Here is a 22210-nt window from a genome sequence, read left to right on the forward strand (position 1 = left end):
GCCCATACAAATTGCACCTCATGGCAGCCTCTGCTGTTTTGAGGCTCAATATCTATTTTATGTCTCCTATGGAGGTGACTAATCAAAACTACCTCAGTACTGATGTCCACTGGTGAGATATCTTCCTCACTACTTGGTGGAGACACAGTATTCCTCTACCCTTTATCAACCCACACAGTCAGTGATGTCATTAAAGGTAATGGGCCTGACAATAGAAGGAAGCTAGAGGTGTAGGTACCTTTGTCAAATCTTGAGCAACATAGGAGGTGGCACTGTGGCTGTGACAGCTGCTTCGGTCAATGGTGTTAACAGAAAAGTTGCAGCCCAGTGAAAAGTGTGTTGTTTTTGGTGACAGCAGCAGGGCATATAGGAGCCAGAACATGTGTGGTTGGAGGGACTGGCTGAACTCTGTATCATTCCAAGGCAGTGAATCTTTTCCAATTAATAGAGCACAAACATTGTGTGGAACAACCTATGGCTGTGATATTAATATTCTAACATGATGTTAAAGACTTTCTCACTTACCTTGTTTCATTAACAATTGAAGATTCTTATATTATATTTATCCTCCCCACCTCTCTGTGGTAAGTGGATACATCTGTGTGCCTGACCAGATTTTTCCTGCCAAAAAGCAAGCCACAACTGCAGTGGACAGCTGTTATGGTTGCTCCTTTAGCATTTTCAATCAGTCCTAAGAGTGTAAATGCATGCAAGTCACAGCATCAGTAGGGGTGCCCACTGCAGAGGGCTATGTGCATCTGCAGCCTCAGGACTGATTGAAGAAAATGCCAAAGAAGCAACATTAACAGATATTCATGGCAGCGGACAAGTGCACCACAGGTTTAAGTTTGATCATGCTATTTCTGGCACTGACTCAACTGCAGTCTGGCTGCTACAATATTCATTTGTTGTCCATAGTGACTGGGCATCAATAATAGATGGTAGGGACATGTAGCACAGACTTGGTTCCAAATTCATCATAAATAATGTATAAATAGTCCCAGTTGTGTCCAAATCAAAATCCAAGTCCACAGTGAGGCAATCAACAAATACTATATTGTTAAATAAAGAAGTGCTTTATATGCAGTATGTGAACAGGATTTCCAGCCATGGAGAGAGTTTGTTCAAAACAACTGTGAAGCCAAAGGGTTTGCTAATCTAACAAGGGAACAGTCCAGTACAACATGTTTAAACCTACCCTGAAATATTTTATTCAGGAAGAACACACAGAAAAAAACAATGTCAAAATTTTAGATGCTAGACACATTGCAAACATTTTCTAAAAATTGTTGAAAATTGGCAAATATGTAGCTCATCATGCAACTCAAGAAGTGTACATCCTTGCTGTAGCTGTAGCAGACAGTGCATATGAAACATGGTGGACACATATCCTAAGTTGATGGCACATCAGTAAACAGGTAACATGACACAATGCAATTGTACTTTGTAGTCCACCCCAATAGCTGAGTGGTCAGTGTGATGGACTGTCATTCCAAGGGGCCCAGGTTCATTCCTGCCTGGGTCGGAGAATTTCTCCGCTCAGGGACTGGGTGTTGTGTTGTCTCTATCATCATCATCTCATCCCCATCGACACGCAAGTTGCCGAAGTGGCGTCAACTCAAAAGACTTGCACCAGGCGACAGGTCTACCCAACTGGAGGCCCTAGCCACACGCCATTTCCATTTATTTGTATTTTGTAAAGTGAATTTCAATTTCCATTGATAGCTTCTCTGACACAATAAATTGTTCATAGTTACTATTTGCTCTAATTTGCAACTCATTCAGTATCCGTAATAACTAGCAGATGCCTTTGCAGTATGGCTGAGTGTTAACAATGAAGATAAAACTGAATTAATTTTCTTAACAATTTCTTCATATATGCTTGCTAATACCATATGTCTTTATGTAGGGTCCTGACTTTCATAGTAATGTGGAATCAAATTAAAGTTTTTAATCTTAAAAATATGAAATATGAAGAACATAGTATGCAATCAAAATCACTTGCTTCTCCTGAAGACCTACATGTGTGTTATTTAACAGTTAATTTTTTGAACATTACTTCAATCATTTCATTTGAAATTGTGGAAACATTAGAAGTAACAGGAAGTAAGACAATTCCACGGACAGTTTATGGTTCAAATGATGTGTGATAATTGAAGTCCAGAACAAAAATGGAGTACCTCCCAAGACCAAAGAAAACATGTACAGTAATATGTAAGTCTGCAGGCTTTTGTGGCCATTGTCACTTAATTTAAAATCTTGTGGGTTATTAGGCCGTGTTGTGTTTCTTCTAAAATGATCGATGTTTCAACCCCTCTGCTTGGATCTTCCTCAGGATCTTCTGGTGTCCACTGCTGCTGGAACAGTGTTCTAGCAGTAGTGGACAGCAGAAGATCCTGAGGAAGATCCCAGCAGAGGGGTCAAAATGTCGATCATTATTGAGGTATTTTCTTCACTGTAACATGTCATGCTATTAAAAAGGTATGAAGCTGCTCTAGTGGTTATAGAAACTGTGGTCTCTACTGAAGTCCCATATGAAACTAGGGAAGTAAAAGTCTGCTCCACACCTTTAGCTTGACACTTCCTTTATATAGATTTTATAGAGGTCAGTACCAACCTCATGATCAAGACATATATGACAATATCCCCATTTTCGTGATACACAACATTCCATCAAACAACTGCCACTGCAGCATGGCCAGAGTTTACAGAAACACAAGCTAGGGCCACTGACCCTAGTTGCTTCAGGAATATTGGGTTCACAAAACATGTACCCACAGAACACAGGCCTAGTGCCTTCAGGTACTCACCATTTAGCACGACCCCAAGAGCACATGTGTAGCTTATCAAATGCTACAGGTGTGGTGAGTGTTAACTGTCCCACCCTCCTCCCTATGGGTTCTTCTGTGCAAGAAATGACACCGTAACAGTCATATGGAGTTACAACAGTTACTAAATATTTCATTAAATTTTAAAATAACAAGAAAGTCTTTAATGGAAAATTTAATTATCAAACTAAGGGAAAGGGCTAACTTGAAATGAATCACTTAAAATTAATAAATATCTCACACTCAGCTAACATTTACTTAAAGTTCAGCACAATGTTCCTCTATCTTCTCGTTTCCCTACATTTCCCACATTGTGTATCCCACCCTACTCCTACATTTTGTTTCACAGAGTTATATTTTTAAATGTATTCTAAATTTGTAAGCATACCAGGCAAAATATTAAACATTCCCAGCATAGTTGATGTTAATGTTGTGTACTACCAAGTCTAGCCTTGTTAATGGCCTCAATTCAGTGTGGAAGAGAGCCCACCAATATTTTCAGGTATACCACATTAAGCTAAAGACACGGATTCTTGATTAGATCCCATAAATCTATCAAATAGCAGGAATGTTGAATGTCACATTTCACCTGCTATTTTCAAGTAGTCACACACATTTTCTAAGTATTAAGGCTGGGTGATTTAGTGGGCCAGTCATGGTGCTATCAGTGGTTCAATGGTCATCAAATCCGGAATCTCTCTCTCTCTCTCTCTCTCTCTCTCTCTCTCTCTCTCTCTCTCTCTCTCTCTCTGTGTGTGTGTGTTTGTGGTGGTGGTGGTGGGGGGGGGGGGGGGGGTGTCAGGCAGGGGGTGGGGCGGGGGTGCGCATATGTGTGTGCATGTGTGCAGCCCTGTGAATGTGGCTGTTGTCATCTCACAATCCTGGAAGACTGGAATGCCCACAGCAGAATCATCATAAAGAAGTGACAATATGAAAAGTTAATAGAAATTAGTGTTTCTGTAAAAGGATTGACACGCACAGCTTACAACAACTACCAGCATCAAACCTTACTGATAGATCTTGCTGAGAACCCAAGAAAATTCTATACGAATATATGAAGGTGATATCTGTTCTTTCGGACATGTTCAAAAGAACAGTTACTATCTTCATATAGTTAAGGCTAACTGGCCATTGACCTTCTTCTTCTATGCTGGATGCACATGTATTGCCCGAACTCTAACAAGACTCGATAAGATTGTCTGCTGTGAGCAATGAGTGTAATGGGCAAGGGCACTACAAATGTAGTGTGTGGACATTGAGTTGGGAATGTGGGTCTCACAACGAGCGTGCCAGGAATAAATCCCTGCAGTCGCACTATACTCTGTGCCCTCAGTGGCTCAGATGGATAGAGCGTCTGCCATGTAAGCAGGACATCCCAGGTTCAAGTCCCGGTTGGAGCACACTGTCCCCATTGACGTATATCAACAGCTGTCGACAGCTTAGGGCCTTGATTTAATTAGCATTCCAAGAAAATTCTGGTCCTAGGTAACATCACTAAGTGGGTCTAAGGCTTTTATCCAGGTACTCATTGACCAGTCTAGTGTTGCAGTAGAAGATAGCAAAAGTAAAGCCGAAGTTTTAAATTTTGCATTTAAAAAATTGTTCACACAGGAGAATCATACAGAGATGCCACTATTTGACCACTGCACAGACTTCTGTGTGGAGTATGTAGTAGCACCCCTGGTGTAGAGAATAACTGAAAGCGTTGAAAACAAATAAGTCACCAGGACCTGATGGAATCCCAATTCAGTTTTACAAAGAGTACTCAACAGCATTGGCCCTTTACTTAGGTTGCATTTATTGTGAATCTCTTGCAAAGCATGAAGCCCCAAGTGACTGCAAAAAGTGCAGGTGACTCCTGTATATAAGAAGGGTAAAAGAACAGACTCACAAAATTGTAAAATTGCAGATCAGTGTCTACATGTACATCTACATAAATACTCTGCAAGCCACCGTAAGGTGTGTGGCAGAGGGTAACCTGTACCACTACTTGTCATTTCCCCTCCTGTTCCACTCGCACATAGAGCAAGGGGAAATGACTGTTTGTACACCTCCGTATGAGCCCTGATTTCTGGTATATTATCTGCGTGGTCCTTATGCATGATGTATGTTGGCAGCAGCAGAATCGCTCAACAGTTAGCTTTAAATGCCAGTTCTCTAAATTTTCTCAATAGTGTTTCCTGAAAGGAACATCACCTTCTCTCTGGGGATTTGCATTTGAGTTACTGAAGCATCTCTGTAACACTTATGTTTTGTTTGAACCTACTGGTAACAAATCTAGCAGCCTTCCACTGAATTGCTTCAATTTCTTCCTTCAAATTGACCCAGTAAAGATCCCAAACAACCAAGCAGTATTCAAGAATAGGTTGCAGCAGTGTCCCATATGCAGTCTCCTTTCCTAAAATTTTCCCAATAAATGGATGTCAACCATTTTCCTTCCCTACCACAGTTTTCACATGCTCATTCTACCTCATGTCACTTTGTAGCATTACACCCAGATATTTAGACAACTTGACTGTGCCAAGCTGGACACTAGTAATACTGTATCCGAACATTACACATTTGTTACTCCCACTCATGTGCATTAACTTGCATTTTTTGAAATTTAGGGCTAGCTGCCATTCATCACACCAACTGTAAATTTTGTCTAAGTCATCTTGTACCTTCCTACAGTGATACAACTTCGACACCTTACTGTACACCACAGGATCACTCCTGACGATACCCTTGTCTCTGGTGAACACTCCCCATTGAAGACAACATACTGGGTTCCATCATTTAAGAAGTCTTCAGGCCACTTGCATATCTGTAAACTTATTCCATAAGCTCGCACCTTCATTAACAGCCTGCAATGGGACATGTCATACGCTTTCTGAAAATCTATAAATATGAAATGTGCCTGTTGCCCTTCATCCATAGTTCTCAGTATATCATGTGAGAAAAGGGCAAGCTGAGTTTCACATGACCGATGCTTTCTAAAACCATGCTGATTCAAGGACATAAGCTTCTTAGCCTCAAGAAAGCTTATTATAAGAATGTGTTCAAGGATTCTGCAGCAAACAGAAGTTAGGGACATTGGCCTGTAATTTTGGGGTCTGCTCTTTTGCCTTTCATATATACTGGAGTCATCTGCATTTTTTTCCATTCACTTGGAACTTTGTGCTACCGTGAGAGATTCACAATAAATACAAGCTAGGTAAGAGGTCAATGCCATAGAGTACTCTTTGTAAAATCAAACTGGGATTCCATCCAGACCTGGTGATTTATTTGTTTTCAAATCTAAGTTGGTTCTTTAGACCAGGTATGCTTATTTCTATGTTGTCCATATGAGAGTCTCTCTGATGGTCACCATCATATTTGAATGGTTATTGTGCATGAATGATTTCTTGAATGTGAAATTTAACACTTCAGCTTTTCTTTTGCCATCTTCAACTGGCGCACCCGACAGGTCAACAAGGGACTGAATGGAAGCATTAGACCCACTTAGCGATTTTACATATGATCAGAATTTTCTCAGGCTGTCTGCCAGATATTCTGCTAAGGTGTGACAGGGGTAGCTGTTATATGTTTTGCACATAGATCTTTTCACAGACACATGAATCTCTACTAAGCCTTGCCTGTCATTGTTTGTGCATCCTCTTTCAAGCCTAGAGTGCAACAGACTCTGCTTCCTTGGCATCTAACAAATTTCATTATTAAACCATGGTGTGTCTTTCCCATCTTTTATCCACTTACTAAGCACATAACTCTCCAGACCACTTAAACTCTGTCCATAATTCCTCTACATCCATCTTACTGGTACTAAGTGATGCCAATTCATTGTCTGAGTAAGATGATGATAACTGCTTATCTGCTCTATCGAACAGAAACACTCTCCTAGCCTACTTGACTGACTTATTAACTTTCATAATCATGGTTGCTATAATGACATCATGATTGCTTATCCCCATTTCTACACTGACATTGTTGATAAGGTACAGGCTATTTGTACCTACAAGGTCTAAGATACTCCTATTGCATGTGGACTGCCAAGCTAGCTGCTCAAGTCAGTTTTCAGAAAACATGTTCAGAAGTATTTTGCATGACTTTCTGTTAGTACCCCTGCAATGAATCCACAGACGTCCCTATCTATACTTGGCAGGTAAAAGTCACCTCCAACTAGTATTGCATGATTTGAGTATTTACACACTATTGACTGTAGACTTTCTTTGAAAGACTCTAGAACTGCCACAGCGGAATCGGGTGGCTGGTAAAAACATCCAACAATTAACATAGTTTCATCTACACCTGTTATATGTGACCAGAGGACTTCACTATCACACTCAACTTTGATCTCAACAGAGACAATATTTTGTCTATTGCAATGAAAATTCCCCCTCCTATGGCCTCTAATATGTCTTGCCGATATACGTACCATGACTCGCTAAATGTCTCAGAGCTTTCCACTTCGAGTTTCAGCCAACTCTCAGTCCCAAGAACAATTTGAATTGGAGAACTTTCCTGGAGGGCAGTAAATTTGGGAACTTTATTACAAACACTTTGACAGTTTACTGGCAAAACTGTGACAGTCAAAGTCTCTTTATTCTGAACGCTGTTTGACTTCCATTGCTGTGAATCAACTGGCGAGTGGTCATCAGAGCACCTCAAACTACGCCTAGCATAGAAAACCCTCAAGTACACTCCACAAGTACTCTGCTACCCAAGTACCTACTTCCTTTGTGTAGAGCACACCTGACCTATCAAGGGGAGTCCTGCAAATCCCCACACGATAATGTAGGTCTAGAAATCTCCAGCCAAGATGGTCACAGAGTTGATGAAGCCTTTGGTTGAGACCCTCCACTCGGCTCCAAACCAAAGGACCCCCATAATCTCTGGGAACGATGCTGCAAATTACGAGCTCCACTTGCACCCCGTAGGCGAGGCCAGCAGTCTTCACCACCCCCACCAGCCACCCATACAAAGTGAGAATCATCTCAGAACCCATGCAACATGCGCCGTTGGTGCTGATGTGAGCCACAATTTGTAGATGACTGCACCCTGCATGCTTGATAGCCACCAGCAAGGTAGCCTCCACATCTCAGATGTCGCCCCCAACAGACATACCAATTGCACATTGGCTTTCTTTCCAGCCCTGAACTCTATATGCCTAAGGGACTCCGTAATGCACCTCACAATGGAGCTCTCTGTAAACTGTAAAACTCCCTGTGTGCCTGCTTGGACCATGCAGAAGAAGAGGCCAATTGTCCACTCACAGGGTGAATGGGCAAGGCCAGGCAGCTAATCTCCACGTTGGCCCTCCACCTCGAGCGATGTGAACATGTTACCACCTGCCACTCACCCTGCTGTGAGGGCGGATCCACCGCATCGGGAGCACTAGGAAGTGCCTCAGAAACAGAGCCTGTGGGTGAAACAAGTGGCACCTGAGGTGTCCCATGTGATGCGCCATATTCTCCACCACTGCTACACCCCGAGGCAGCAGCTTGAAAGTGACTGATTGTAGCCAACAGCACATTCAGCTGTTTGCAAACTGTGGCCAGCTCCTTCTGCGTCTGCACACAGCATGCACACATCGTATCCATTCTAGCAAAACTAACTGAAGAAGTGAACTATAACAGCAGTCAGTCCTAGATATGCAACTTCCTACCCACCTGGTGTATCACCAATGGATGCTGATGTGTTAGAGAGCTATGTAGCACGCTGTTCAGGGAGAAACTATTGCGCTTAAGACTGAATGAATTTACACTTATAAAAATGCAAGCTTAATCCTCTTAAACAGAGAAACATGCACAAAATTTAATAAATTCACTACATGGAAAACACAGTAGAGGATAAACACTTAACTTTCCACTCTGTAGATGCACTTGTATCACAGCCGACAGCTGGAGCCTGACTGGCTGGCTTACTAAACGAATAGACGGTTGCTTTCAAAACAAAACAAATGAGCAACTAATGTGCTACAGACTGAATGAATTTACACTTACAAAAACACAAGATTAACACTCTTAAACAGAGAAATAAGCATGAAATTTAATAAATATACTAAATGGAAAACAGAGAAAAAGATAAATGCTTAACTTGTCACTCTGTAGATGCACTCATATCACAGCTGAGAGCTGGAGCCTGACTGGCTGGCTTACTAAATGAATGGATGGTTGTTTTCAATAGAAAACAAATGAGCACCTAATGCACTACAGACTTAATGAATTCACACTTACAAAAACGTCAGATTAACCCTCTTAACAGAGGGATATGCACGAAATTTAATAAATACTCTACATTGAATACAAAGAAAAGGATAGAGACTTAACTTGCCGCTCTGTAGACAGACTCTTATCACAGCTGAGAGCTGGAGTATCCCTAACATTGGTGTAGTGCAGAATCCTTGAAGATTTTTCAGTTTAAATACAAAAAATTCTGTTGAGACTGAGAAGCTTATGTCCATAAATCAGCACAGGTTTAGAAAGCATCACTCATGCAGAACTCAGCTTGCCCTTTTCTAACGTGATACAATGTGAACTAAGGATGAAGGGCAACAAGCAGATTCCCATTTCTAAATTTCTGGAAAGCGTTTGACACAGTGCTCCACTGCAGACTGTTAATAAAGGTACAAGAGTATGGAACAGCTTCCCAGACATGAGATTGGCTCAAAGGCTTCATAAGTTATATGTTGTCCTATATAGCGACTGTTCATCAGAGACAAGGGTATCATCAGGAGTGCCCTAGGGAAGTGTGATAGAACAGCTATTATTTTATGTATCCATAAATGATCTGGTGGGCAGGATGGGCAGCAATCTGCAGTCTTCTGCTGATGTTGGTGTGTTCTAAGTGACGATGTCAAAGTTGAGTGACTACAGGAAGATACAAGATGACTTACAGAAAATTTCTAGTTGGTGTGATGAATGCAGAATTAGGAAAAAGAAACCCATAATATTCAAATACAGCATTAGTAGTGAAATCAATAAGTATCTAGGTGTAATGTTGTATAACAATATGAAATGTAAGGAGTATGTTAGGACAGTAGTGCCAATGCAAATGGTCAACTTCAGTTTATTATGAGAATTTTAGGGAAGCGTAGTTCATCTGTAAAGGAAACCACATTTAGGACACTAGTGTGACCCACTGTTGAGTACTGTTTGAATGTGTGGATTCCACACCAGAATGGATTAAAGGAAGACAGCGAAGCAATTCAGAAAGCGGGCTGCTAGATTATTACAGAGATGTTTTGGGAACTCAAATGGGAATCACTGGAGGAAGTGCAATGTTCTTTTCAAGGATTACTAATGACAACATTTAGAGAAATGGCATTTGACGCTTACTGCAGAATGATCTTATTGCTGCCAACATACATTTCACTTAAGGACTATAAAGATAAGACTAGAGAGATTAGGTCTCATATGGAGGCATACAGACAGTCAGTTTTCCCTCGCTCTATATGTGAGTTCAACAGGAAATGAAATGCCTAGTAGTGGTACAGGGTGCCGCCTGCCACACACCATATGGTTGCTTGCAGAGTAGGTACGTAGATATAGACTTAGATATAGAAAAAGTATAAGAACTGGAAATACTTGGTTACCAACTATGTTGAAATAAATACCCATCCAGGTTCATTTTCACTATAGCCTGACTGAGTGTGTGCAATTCACGGTGTAAAAATGCCCCCAAAACATCACAGAACCATCTCAGGCCTGAACTACACCCTCCACACTCTGTGGGTGAAATGCCTCATTGAGTTACCAGTGTAATCAATGCCTTGCATCATTTGAAAAGGGGTAAAATTTTGCTTTGTTGGACCATACTATATGCTTCCAGCCAACTGCTGTGAATAATGGTATCTTACAAGATAATCAACTAGAAATGTCCATTGCATACAGTTCCCTTCACAATGTTTGCTCAAAAGCCTGTTGAAATGGACCTGAACTCACTGATAGCAGTAATTCCTACTGGGTTTTAAATCAATTATCATTGACAAAATGTGACACTCGGCTCCACTCTGTGTCGATTAGGATCTTTTTACAGCCACTGTTTATACACCATGTTACACATTTACAAGTGGAACACTATTCCACAGACACATCAGACAGTCAGTGTCGACACACAAACAATTAGGACAGCTTCATTCAGAGAGTGGTCATGGATGGGTCTAAACAGAATAGCACTCTGATGTACCTCTGCATTGAACAATCTCACTGAGCTGATTCCATATAACTGACCCCACATACATACCATTTCAATTTTTTGACTTATGTCAGTGGAGAGTTACATGACCAGGCAGTACCAATTCTACACCATCTAAGTCACTCCAAAGTGACTAGTGTTCTCTTTTAAGGGAGAGACTAATATTTTATTCAGTTATATTACTTACAGTCTGTATATAAGTTCTCAGTTATTAATTTTGACTTCGTTGTCAGTATTGGAGCATATAACTAAATTTGGTTCACTCTGTGCAACCACCCTCCCCTCTTCCCACCACAGTACATTCACATTCATATAATGTTCTGCTATATCACATCTGCATTTTCAAATATGGCTACTACTCTGTGGCTTCGCAACACAACTTTCATATGGAATATCTATCTCAAAGTTGTTCAGCATCTTGATATTATTTTTGATTTTGATAATCAGCCAGATGACAGTTGTGAAAGCCCAAAAACCAGTTCACAAGATATGTAACTGTTGTAAAATGTGCATCTTCCTATTTTTGTGGCATCTTCACTTATCCACTACATTTCAAGCTTGCAGATACTCCATTAACTGAACAGATATTTCAGCCATATACTACCTCACTTGGAAGATGGCCTGAAGATATACAGCCTAAATCTTAGTTCAAGAAAGGGGGATTCTACAGCTGCACGCCTGAAATCTAAGACATACATTGGAATATTTGGAATCGTTAGTGATATACACAAGTAAGAATCTGTGCATGTTGACATGGCTTTGAAATCTTTTACATTATGTTCCACACTTTCAACAACATAAGTAGTTTACTCTAAGCAGACATCATTTATGGATTTTCTCAATATTTCTGTTGGAATCCATAGGACTCCCTGGGCTGGTGTACACCTTTGCCAGGACACCAGTTGGCACTAGGAAACATTGTAATGCAGGCACTGAACTAAGCGTGCCAATGACAACAAGACACGCCCCCACGCTACGTGCTGATAATGCCCCCTGGACAGTGTGCACGTAGTATGCCACTGCTGACTGAGCTGGCTCAGTCTCTCACTCAGTATCCCAGTACGTCTCATCAGGACTCAGTTCGCATTGAACCTCAATATGTCACATTATGCTCTAGTCTTCGACAGTGATAGCTGTTGCCTCGCACCTTAGCTAGCTGTAAGGAAACATCAGTCATTGTATGTAGCTGTTAACCACAGAACTTCAGACTGCACATAGCTGACGTTAATTACTCAATTGGTTCATTATTCAATTGGTTCCTCTAATAAAACGTATTTTAACCACATGTGTATTTTGTGTTGTAGTGAGAGGAAACTGGCCTTCCATCTATCATACCACCCTCTCCTCAACCAGACAGGAACCACTAAACATTACAAGAGTTCACAGCCACAGCACTCCCACCTACAGTGACTGTTGGATATATAAATGGAAGAATCCAGCAATCAGTCACAAATAATTTTAATTTACTGCAGATCGATTTTGACTACACAATAGTTATCATCAATGTAAACATCACCCATTGTGGTCACATTAAACTTGTGCTGAAACACACATATCTTCCAAATTTGAATATTTAGTCAGAAATATAAACATATTGAGAAAAAGCAGCAGCAGCTTGTCCTGAAACACACTTATCTTCCAAATTTGAATCCTTAGTCACAGATATAAACATATTGAGAAAAGGAATCAGCAGTTTCTTTTTCTCAATATGTTTATACACTGAAGAGCCAAAGAAACTGGTACACCTGACTAATATCATGTTGGGCCCCCATGAGCATGCAAAAGTGCCACAACATGACATGTCATGGACTCAACTAATGTCTGTAGTAGTTCTGGAGGGAACTGACACCATGAATCCAGCAGGGCTGTCCATAAATCCATAAGAGTATGATGGGTGGAGATCTCTTCTGAACAGCACGTTGCAAGGCATCCCAGATATGCTCAATAATGTTCATATCTCGGGAGTTTGGTGGCCAGCAGAAGTGTTTAAACTTAGAATAGTGTTCCTGGAGCCACTCTGTAGCAATTCTGGATGTGTGGGGTGTTTCATTGTCCTGCTGGAATTGCCCAAGTCTGCCGTAATGCACAATGGACATGAATGGATGCAGGTGAGCAGACAGTATGCTTACATACGTATCACCTGTCAGAGTTGTATCTAGAAGTACCAGGGGTTCCATATCACTCCAACTGCACACACCTCAAACCATTACAGAGCCTCCACCAGCTTGAACAGTCCCCTGCTGACATGCAGGGTCCATGGATTCATTGGGTTGTCTCCATACCCATACATGTCCATCTGCTCAATACAATTTGAAACAAGACTTGTCCCACCAGGCAACATGTTTCCAGTCATCAACAGTCCAATGACGATGTTGACAGGCCAAGGCGAGGCCTAAAGCTTTGTGTCGTGCAGTCATCAAGGGTACACAAGTGGGCCTTCAGCTCTGAATGCCCATATCAATGATGTTTCGTTGAGTGGTTCACACGCTGACACTTGTTGATGACCCAGCATTGAAATCTGCAGCAATTTGTGGAAGGGTTGCGCTTTTGTCATGTTGAACAATTCTCTGCAGTCATTGTTGGTCCCGTTCATGCAGAATCTTTTCCGGCCATAGCAATGTTGGAGATTTGATGTTTTACCAGATTCCTGATATTCATGGTACACTTGTGAAATGGTTGTATGGGAAAATCCCCATTTCATTGCTACCTCAGAGATGCTATGCCCCCATCACTCGTGCCCCGATTATAACACTACATTCAAACTCACTTAAATCTTGATAACCTGCCATTCTAGCAGCAGTAACTGATTTAACAACTGTGCCAGCCAATTGTTGTCTTATATAGGCGTTGACGCGCACAGCGCTGGATTCTGCCTGTTTACATATCTCTGTATTTGAATATGCATACCTATACCAGTTTCTTTGGCGCTTCAGTGTATGTATCACTATGTATTCAAATCTGGAAAATATGTGCGTCCAAGCACAAGTTTCATGTGACCTCATTGGCTGATGTATTAATGATGGCTATTCTATAGATGAAATCGATCTGCAATATATTCCGATTATTTGTGACTGATTGCTGCATTCTTTCATTTTCATTTTCTCTGTTTACTTGATGAATAATACCTTTTCTTTTGCTGTGCCAGGTTCACAGTTTCAGTGAAAATAATTATTCAGTAACCTCTATTGCTGTTTCTTCAGGTGCTCTGAGGCACTCTTTTGTCTGTGTTATTGAATACGATACTGCCCTTAGAATACAGTTCACCTGAAGTGGGTGAAAAATCAAAGTTTGAGAAGTCATGGGCATCAATGGAATACAGTTGATGCTGTACCTAGAAATTTGTTAAATAGATATTAAATATTAACAGGGATTATAAGGCAGAAGTTTCCTGAGATTAACTGAACAAATGATTGATAGTAGTCAATGCTCACTGTACCTTTGTGTGAGACTGAAGACTTCCTCAATAGTAGGACTTGCAAGCAGTAGCAGAGCAGCTAGTTGACAGCGCTCTGTAGAACTGCCAAATAAGAGAGGTGGTGATGAACCACTGCCCAGTATAGCTGTCACAATGAGTGGTACTGGTCTTCCATCACACTCACACTTGTGCAAGAATCTTGTTATTTCCAGTTGCCTCTCTATCGTTTTTATGTGACGCAGAAGCTCTCGTGAATCAAGCTGAAGTCCCACTTTTTCCTCTGGTGGTTGAATATTTGAAAGTCTTCTCTTCGGAGGAGCTGGAAGATTGACATTAAATATGATTGTACTTTCTGCAACATTTCATTAATAGAAGTAGTCATATATACTCATACTTACATTTAGCAACTGTACTGACATTAGTGTTCTGTAAGGCTGACAGGCTATTTTGAAGATGTTTCTTTGCTTGCTCCAAATAATTTACATTATTTGCCAAGTCAGTATAGCTCCTGGCACCAGCGTGATAAAAACGAATACATGTCATTGCAGCACGCACATAATCCCTCATAAATATCTGTAGTTGATACAGAACATTTAAATAACCTCGCTTTTCAAGATGATGACAAATATGACAGAGATAAGGCTGCAAAGAAAGAACAGTAAATAATTGTTTTATCTAGCAGTCTTACATACATTGTTTGCATATCTAAAATTATAAAGCACCAAACTATTACAATGTTGTACACAGCAGTGAAGGGGAAAATCTGGAATACAGAAACAGATGCAAATCAGACCCATAATCACAAGCTTTTAGATTTGGATGTTTTTCACTCAGTAATTATTCAAACACTTGGTATATGTTGCTTTATGATGAAGAAGTATGGATAGTAACAAATGTGAGATATCAATGATTAACAAGCAATTAAGGGGTAACAGTAATGTCATCTGTAAATATCCACACACACACACACACACACACACACACACACACACACACACACACACACAACTCCTCCAACACATAGAAAAGAGGCAGTTGCACGCCAAATTACTGTTTGAACATCAGTCCCACTGTGAGGTTAGAATATGTAATCCTGCCTGGCAGAGGCAGTAATTCCAGAGAAATACTCTGCCACTGTTTATGAAATGTTTCTCTAGGTCATCAGGATTCCAGTGTTATGTCCTACATCATCATCATCATGTGTTATAGGGTGCCACTTGCTTCTCCTGAAAATCAGTGCAACCATCTTCTATAATGAGGAATAATTTATGAAACTCATGATCTCTTAGCATGATGTATTTTTGCTCTGTTTAACTGCTCCAAAAGCATTTGTCCTCATAACATGGAAGGCTGTGGAGTTCTGCACTTTATGTGAAGTTTTGCTGAGTTGTCCAAATCTCTTTGACAGAACCCTGCTGATGGCTAGACTTTTAAGGGTTGGCATTTTTTCACTTCAGCATTCATGTACTGCACAGCTCTGATAAGTAAGGATGGAAGGAAGGATGATTCGTATTGAACATAATGGCAATGGTGCAGTCATTAGACACCGAGCAAAAGTTCACATAAGCTGAGTAAGAGGAAAAGATACAGCAAAGTTTGCCTTAAACAATGTAGGGAAATAATGGAAAACCTCAATCTAGATTTAGCACTTTAACACAAAAATGTTAGATAACATTAAACGTCTTCCTTGAAGATTCAAGTTTACAGCCCGTATGAGTGCTGGGAATTTTCTCTTGTGTTTTCACGGAAATTTGCATCCCCCCCACGAGTGTAGATAGAGGCAGCCCAAACAAACAAATACTCTTCACTGTATCTTTCATGTGATGCCCAGGTCAACGGAAAGCATCAGCTTCTTTCCCACTACAAACAAGGTTATTTTTAAAGCAGAATTATATGTGCTCATTCAATAGAGCAGTCCAGACTAACATTTTAAGAAAAACAGATGTTTGTGAAAATCAAATTTGCAGGAAAACCACGAAGATCATAACTTTGACTTGTTTTATAACAAATATCCTATATTTCCAAAGAAAAAGTAATCCACACATTTTACGTCACAAAATTTTAATTAACATTTAGGATCAATATTAATGTTAATTTATAAAATTTCCATATATATGCTAGGGGCAATAGTGTCTTTTTGAAAGCCATAAACTCTGTAATTAAACTGAAACTAGAATCACAGCTTAAAGAACAGATACCAAATGCACCACACACACACACACACACACACACACACACACACGACCTATTCCAACACCTCATGGTCCTCTTTATCATAATTTTCATTAAACACTTTGTGGCTTGAAGTTTAGATAAAACTGTCTGTCTACTTCAGGCATTACATCTAGTAATTTTGTTAAGTCTTTGTATTCCACAGCTGATACTTGCCTTTCACCTACAAATATGGACACTACTGTTCCCAGGTATCTATAAACTGTGGAGAAATGACAAATTGTGGTCTCCCTCGATGTGATTATAATACAAGTATGCGTGTTAACAGTCTATACATGGCACTTGATATTGGATACACAGCCGAACATATGTACTAGTAAAAGGATGGTTTAATCCCAACAATGACAGCCACTGCAGCAAATCGATAATACCCATTTCTCTGTATTTTCTGTGGGATCACTCAGTTTACGATATTCACATACTCTTCAGCACAGTTCCTTTCCCGCTTTCTGACTTTTTTACCCTGTTTTTCATCCCTTTACAAGGCTTTTACCTTTACTTTTTGCCCTATTTCATTATTACATGCTATAACCACCATCTTCAACAGCTACGCAAAACAAACAGTATTGCTAATCTATGTCCAATTACGATGTAGTATTATGTATGTTATGTAGACACTAAAGTATGTTGGCAACCTCAGATAACAATTGAACACCACAGAGCAACAAAATTGTGCTTTGGACCCATATTGAAGTGAATATCAAAGAAATTAGTGAGACAGCTTTTCATGAATGTTCATGTATACAATATGGGCCTATAGCACATATAAAGCTGGTTCATCATAAGATCAACAGATTTCAGGATTCTTTTTGTCAATCTGTGATATAAAGGTCTGTTTCCCTCATCAATTCAATATCTTTCCACAGCCACCTAATTCTCAGCATTCTTCTGTAACGCCATATTTCAAGGCCTTCTATTCTTTTCTTATCTTTACTGTTCAAGTTCTGTGGCCAGTGTGAGGAATTATATAGAGGCATTAACAGAGACCAACACAGAAATCTCATTGGAACCAGAAAATAGCACAGGGAGGTTACCACAGGGCACAGAGGCGGGAAAATATTTAGCAGTTTCCAAATAGTGGCCAATACAATATCATTCACCATTAAAACATCATGAGAAAAGAAAGAGATGACACAGCTGGATCAGCAGTTCCTCTGAATATTCTTTCGCACCATGGCTTTTCATAGTGAGCACAGTAATTGTAACTTCTGAAATATCAAATGCATCATGTGCTACCACGCCAGCATGACAACTGAAGAGTAATATGAATGTGGAGCTTCATGGAAAGATGCTCCATGGACCGTGTCAATCACAACAAGGATGACAGACAGCAGGACAAACACCGTGGTCCTATATTCTCCATCGTGTCACATGTGTGGAACTGGATAGGCATGAATTTCTCCATGGCCTGCCTATATAGAGTGGTGCAAGCCAACATGTCGACAGTTTGCTCCACCAGAGCTCTAGGTCAATGCATGTGCTGGCTTTTAGCAGCCAATCAGTCAGAGCCTGGTCGGAAGCCACTGCAGCGGGACCTATTACTTTATAACCTGAGATGTACCTGTCTGCCAATCAAGCCAAACGCTCAACTTCTATTGTTAGAGGTTATCCGTAGCAGTGACTTCACATCTCACTGTTTATTCACTATGTGTTCCAGGCATATGTCTGTTAGTGTCTGAGAAGTTGTATTATTTTTTATTGCAGAGAGTTTTCCTTTGTTTTTAAATCTCTCTACTGTGGTTGTAATAAATGCTTGATCTTGTTTACTTGTGACTTTTTATTTATAATCAAGCATCTCCTTGTGGGAGATATAGCAACTATTTTTCAGTTATGGATTCTACATGGCAATTGTAAAGTCTATAAACACTTTAAAAAGCAACATAGGGAATTAGCTAAACATAACAAATAATATGGTACGTCAAAGATAAACTTTCAGATTGAAAAAAAAAAAAAAAAAAAAAAAAAAAAAAATTAATGTGGTACTGGCAAGTGAGTTTGGAAAACCACTAATAGGGGCACCACCGACTGTCTTTCCTGTAACTGGTAGTGAACCAGGCATAAAGACATTTTGTACGTTAAAATTTGCCTGTTGCTAATTAGTTGTGAGTGTGCAAAGAGCTTCCCATGGCAAATTTCACAGGACATCACCAGTTTAGAACAGCATAGTGAAGTGATACAAGGAATTTGAGGAGAAGAGATTACCTAATGTGACATTATTGTGTCAATGGATATGTGTTGTGTGGCTGCTGACCTGGCACTACTCGGGTGGCCACCATGTTTGCTGGGCTTGATGCCTTCCTGATTTTTTCTTGTGGGGTTGCATCAAGGGTGGCATTTATGTCCCACTTCCGCCACATAACCTACAAGACTTTGAACACTGCATTGTAGCAGCTGTTCTTACTGTCACTCCCGATATGTTGGGTTGGGTATGAGCAGTATTGGACTACTGATTAGATATGTGCCGTGTAATGAAGAGGGGAACACAAAGAACATTTATAAGCATTATAAAAAAGCTTTTAGGGTCTGTCTTTCACATATTCTATTAGTGCTTATATTGTTCTTGGCCATTTATCTGTATGAAGATTTTGAAGTCTTTCTTGAACTTTATAATCACCCCATATTCTCTTATTTCTCACTCTAACTACTCTGATCATAGATAATCAATGACAGTGCACGCATCTTTTAAAAACTGTGTTCACAATGGGAAAACTACTAAAGGCATTCCCTTTCCATTCTGCATTCGTGAACACATGTTTGCTTTTCTTACTGGCTTCTTCAGGACTTACAGAAAATACGGTACAATTGCTGGAAACCACAGTCATTTATACCTTTCATTTGCTTCAACACAATGTAGCCACTTAATTACTGATTATGACAGTCTCCATTGGAAATCAGTGCTATAGCTACATTTCCGGATTCGAAGTTCCTCATTTGGTTGGAAATGCATGGTTCCATCTTAAGATGAACATCTCCTGTATCTATATATTTTGGAAGAACAGCTGATTTTGCTAGTTAATTATTGACTTTTCTTATTATGCATTATAGACTCCCTCATTCCCAATACTTTCTGTAGGTCTACAGTCATTGTGTCTATTTGCTATACACCAGGAGACCCTTGAAATGGGCGCAGGTATTGTGCAAATCTACTGTAGCTTAGTATTCTTCCCAACATGTATTTTTTGTTTGGATGATTGTCTTATTAGAAATAGCATTCTCCACGAGAAGGCTTTCAATACGAAGATGTTTTAAATATTTTCTGACATCCTTTCACTTTACAACAATAATGACATTTTGAGAAAAAGATGCAACTTAACAATTTACTGATAGTAGTTTTTATCAATAGAGCTGATCTCTAGTGCTCGCTGGAAAGTTGTGCGTCACATGCTCCCTGATGGTCCAGTCAAAATCAATGAGTGTTTTATGTTTTGATTGTTGTGACCCGTGTTGGCCCCACAAAATACAGTGGCCCACCGTGTTCCTCAGTATAATATTTCTGTTGACAAGATTGTGATTGTCTCAAGTGTGGAGATAGCTGTCAGTTGTGAAATGTTTTCTCATATATACTGTAGCCTGGAGATCAATTGACACATCTCTTCAGCACTGTGTTGACAAAAGGTAACTGGCTCCAATATTCAAATTACAGCATCAATTCTATATTAGAATTGTTTAGTTGCGCTGTTTCAAAAGGGACAGCTCCAGGAGTTGAAGCACGACTTACAATCTCTCACAGTTAGGAGTCTGGACAGGTAGAAAAATTTGAAATCCGAGATAGTTATCAAAATTTTTTTGATAGAAAGAAGGTCATGCTAGATTTGTCTTGCAAGAAGAAACTCTTCCGCTTATCATACCATTCACTCTGAACTGGAATTTAACAATCATCTCATATACTGAGGATAATGTCAACACTACTTATACACTACTGGCCATTAAAATTGCTTCACCACGAAGATGACATGCTACAGACATGAAATTTAATCGACAGGAAGAAGACGCTGTGATATGCAAATGATTAGCTTTTCAGAGCATTCACACAAGGTTGGCAACAGTGACGACACCTACAACGTGCTGACATGAGGAAAGTTTCCAACCAATTTCTCATACACAAGCAGCAGTTGACCGGCATTGCTTGGTGAAACATTGTTGTGATGGCTCGTGTAAGGAGGAGAAATGTGTACCATCACGTTTCCGACTTTGATAAAGGTCGGATTGTAGCCTATCACGATTGCGGTTTATTGTATTGTGACATTGCTGCTCGCGTTGGTTGAGATCCAATGACTGTTAGCAGCATATGGAATCGGTGGGTTCAAGAGGGTAATACGGAATGCTGTGCTGGATCCCAATGGCCTCGTATCACTAGCAGTCAAGATCTTATCCGCATAGTTATAACAGATCGTGCAGCCATGTCTCGATCCCTGAGTCAACAGATGGGGATGTTTGCAAGACAACAACCATCTGCACGAACAGTTCGATGACATTTAGCATGGACTATCAGCTCGAAGACCATGGCTGCGCTTGCCCCTGATGCTGCATCACAGACAGGAGCGCCTGTGATGGTGTACTAAATGATGAACCTGGGTGCACGAATAGCAAAACGTGATTTTTTTCAGATGAATCCAGGTTCTGTTTACAGCATCATGATGGTCACATCCGTGTTTGGCGGCATTGCGGTGAATGCACATTGGAAGCGTGTATTCGTCATCGCCATACTGGCGTATCACCCGGCATGATGGTATGGGGTGCCATTGGTTACACATCTCGGTCACCCCTTGTTCACATTGATGGCACTTTGAACAGTGGACATTACATTTCAGATGTGTTACAACCTGTGGCTCTACCCTTCATTCGATCCCTGTGAAACCGTACATTTTAGCAGGATAATGCACGACCACATGTTGCAGGTCCTGTACGTGCCTTTCTGGATACAGAAAATGTTCGACTGCTGCCCTGGCCAGCACATTCTCCAGATATCTCACCAATTGAAAATGTCTGGTCAATGGTGGCTGAGCAACTGGCTCGTCACAATACGCCAGTCACTACTCTTGATGAACTGTGGTATCATGTTGAAGCTGCATGTGCAGCTGTACCATTCAAGCTCTGTTTGACTCTATGCCCACGAATATGAGGGCCGTTATTACGGACAGAGGTGGTTTCCTATGTACTGATTTCTCAGGATCTATGCCCCCAAATTGCATGAAAATGTAATCACATATCAGTACTAGTATAATATATTTGTCCAATGAATACCCATTTATCATCTGCATTTCTTCTTGGTGTAGCAGTTTTAATGGCCAGTAGTGTATTTCAATCTTCCTTCATTATTCACCCAACTTTCGTAACATGTATGTTGAACACAATGGAAAACACATTCAAGTTATTTTATCCCATAAAGTTTACTCAAATGAGCAAGCTGTTGCAAAATTTGCACCACGTCCTCTACTAGGCCCACATTACCCTGCCTCCCTACTGACTAAACATACAGAATCAAGAGAACGATGAAATTTACAGACACGTCTGTGATTCATTAAATCACCTACAAGTTATGTGAGTGATCTGCTACTAG

The 22210-nt window shown here is 40.3% G+C and overlaps 1 protein-coding gene across 1 annotated transcript in view; it reads right to left on the bottom strand.

The window, feature by feature from the left end:
- The window catches only part of LOC124555091 (zinc finger FYVE domain-containing protein 26), a 434713-nt gene that overhangs the window by 39081 nt on the left and 373422 nt on the right, over positions 1–22210 (bottom strand). The window contains exons 34-35 of the mRNA XM_047128885.1: positions 14817–15060; positions 14440–14737 (exon numbers count right to left, since the gene is read on the bottom strand). Coding sequence (XP_046984841.1) covers positions 14440–14737; positions 14817–15060 — 542 coding nt within the window. The remainder of the gene's footprint in view (positions 1–14439; positions 14738–14816; positions 15061–22210) is intronic.

The sequence above is a fragment of the Schistocerca americana genome, chromosome X, assembly GCF_021461395.2.
Source record: "Schistocerca americana isolate TAMUIC-IGC-003095 chromosome X, iqSchAmer2.1, whole genome shotgun sequence".
Taxonomy (NCBI): Eukaryota; Metazoa; Arthropoda; class Insecta; order Orthoptera; family Acrididae; genus Schistocerca; species Schistocerca americana.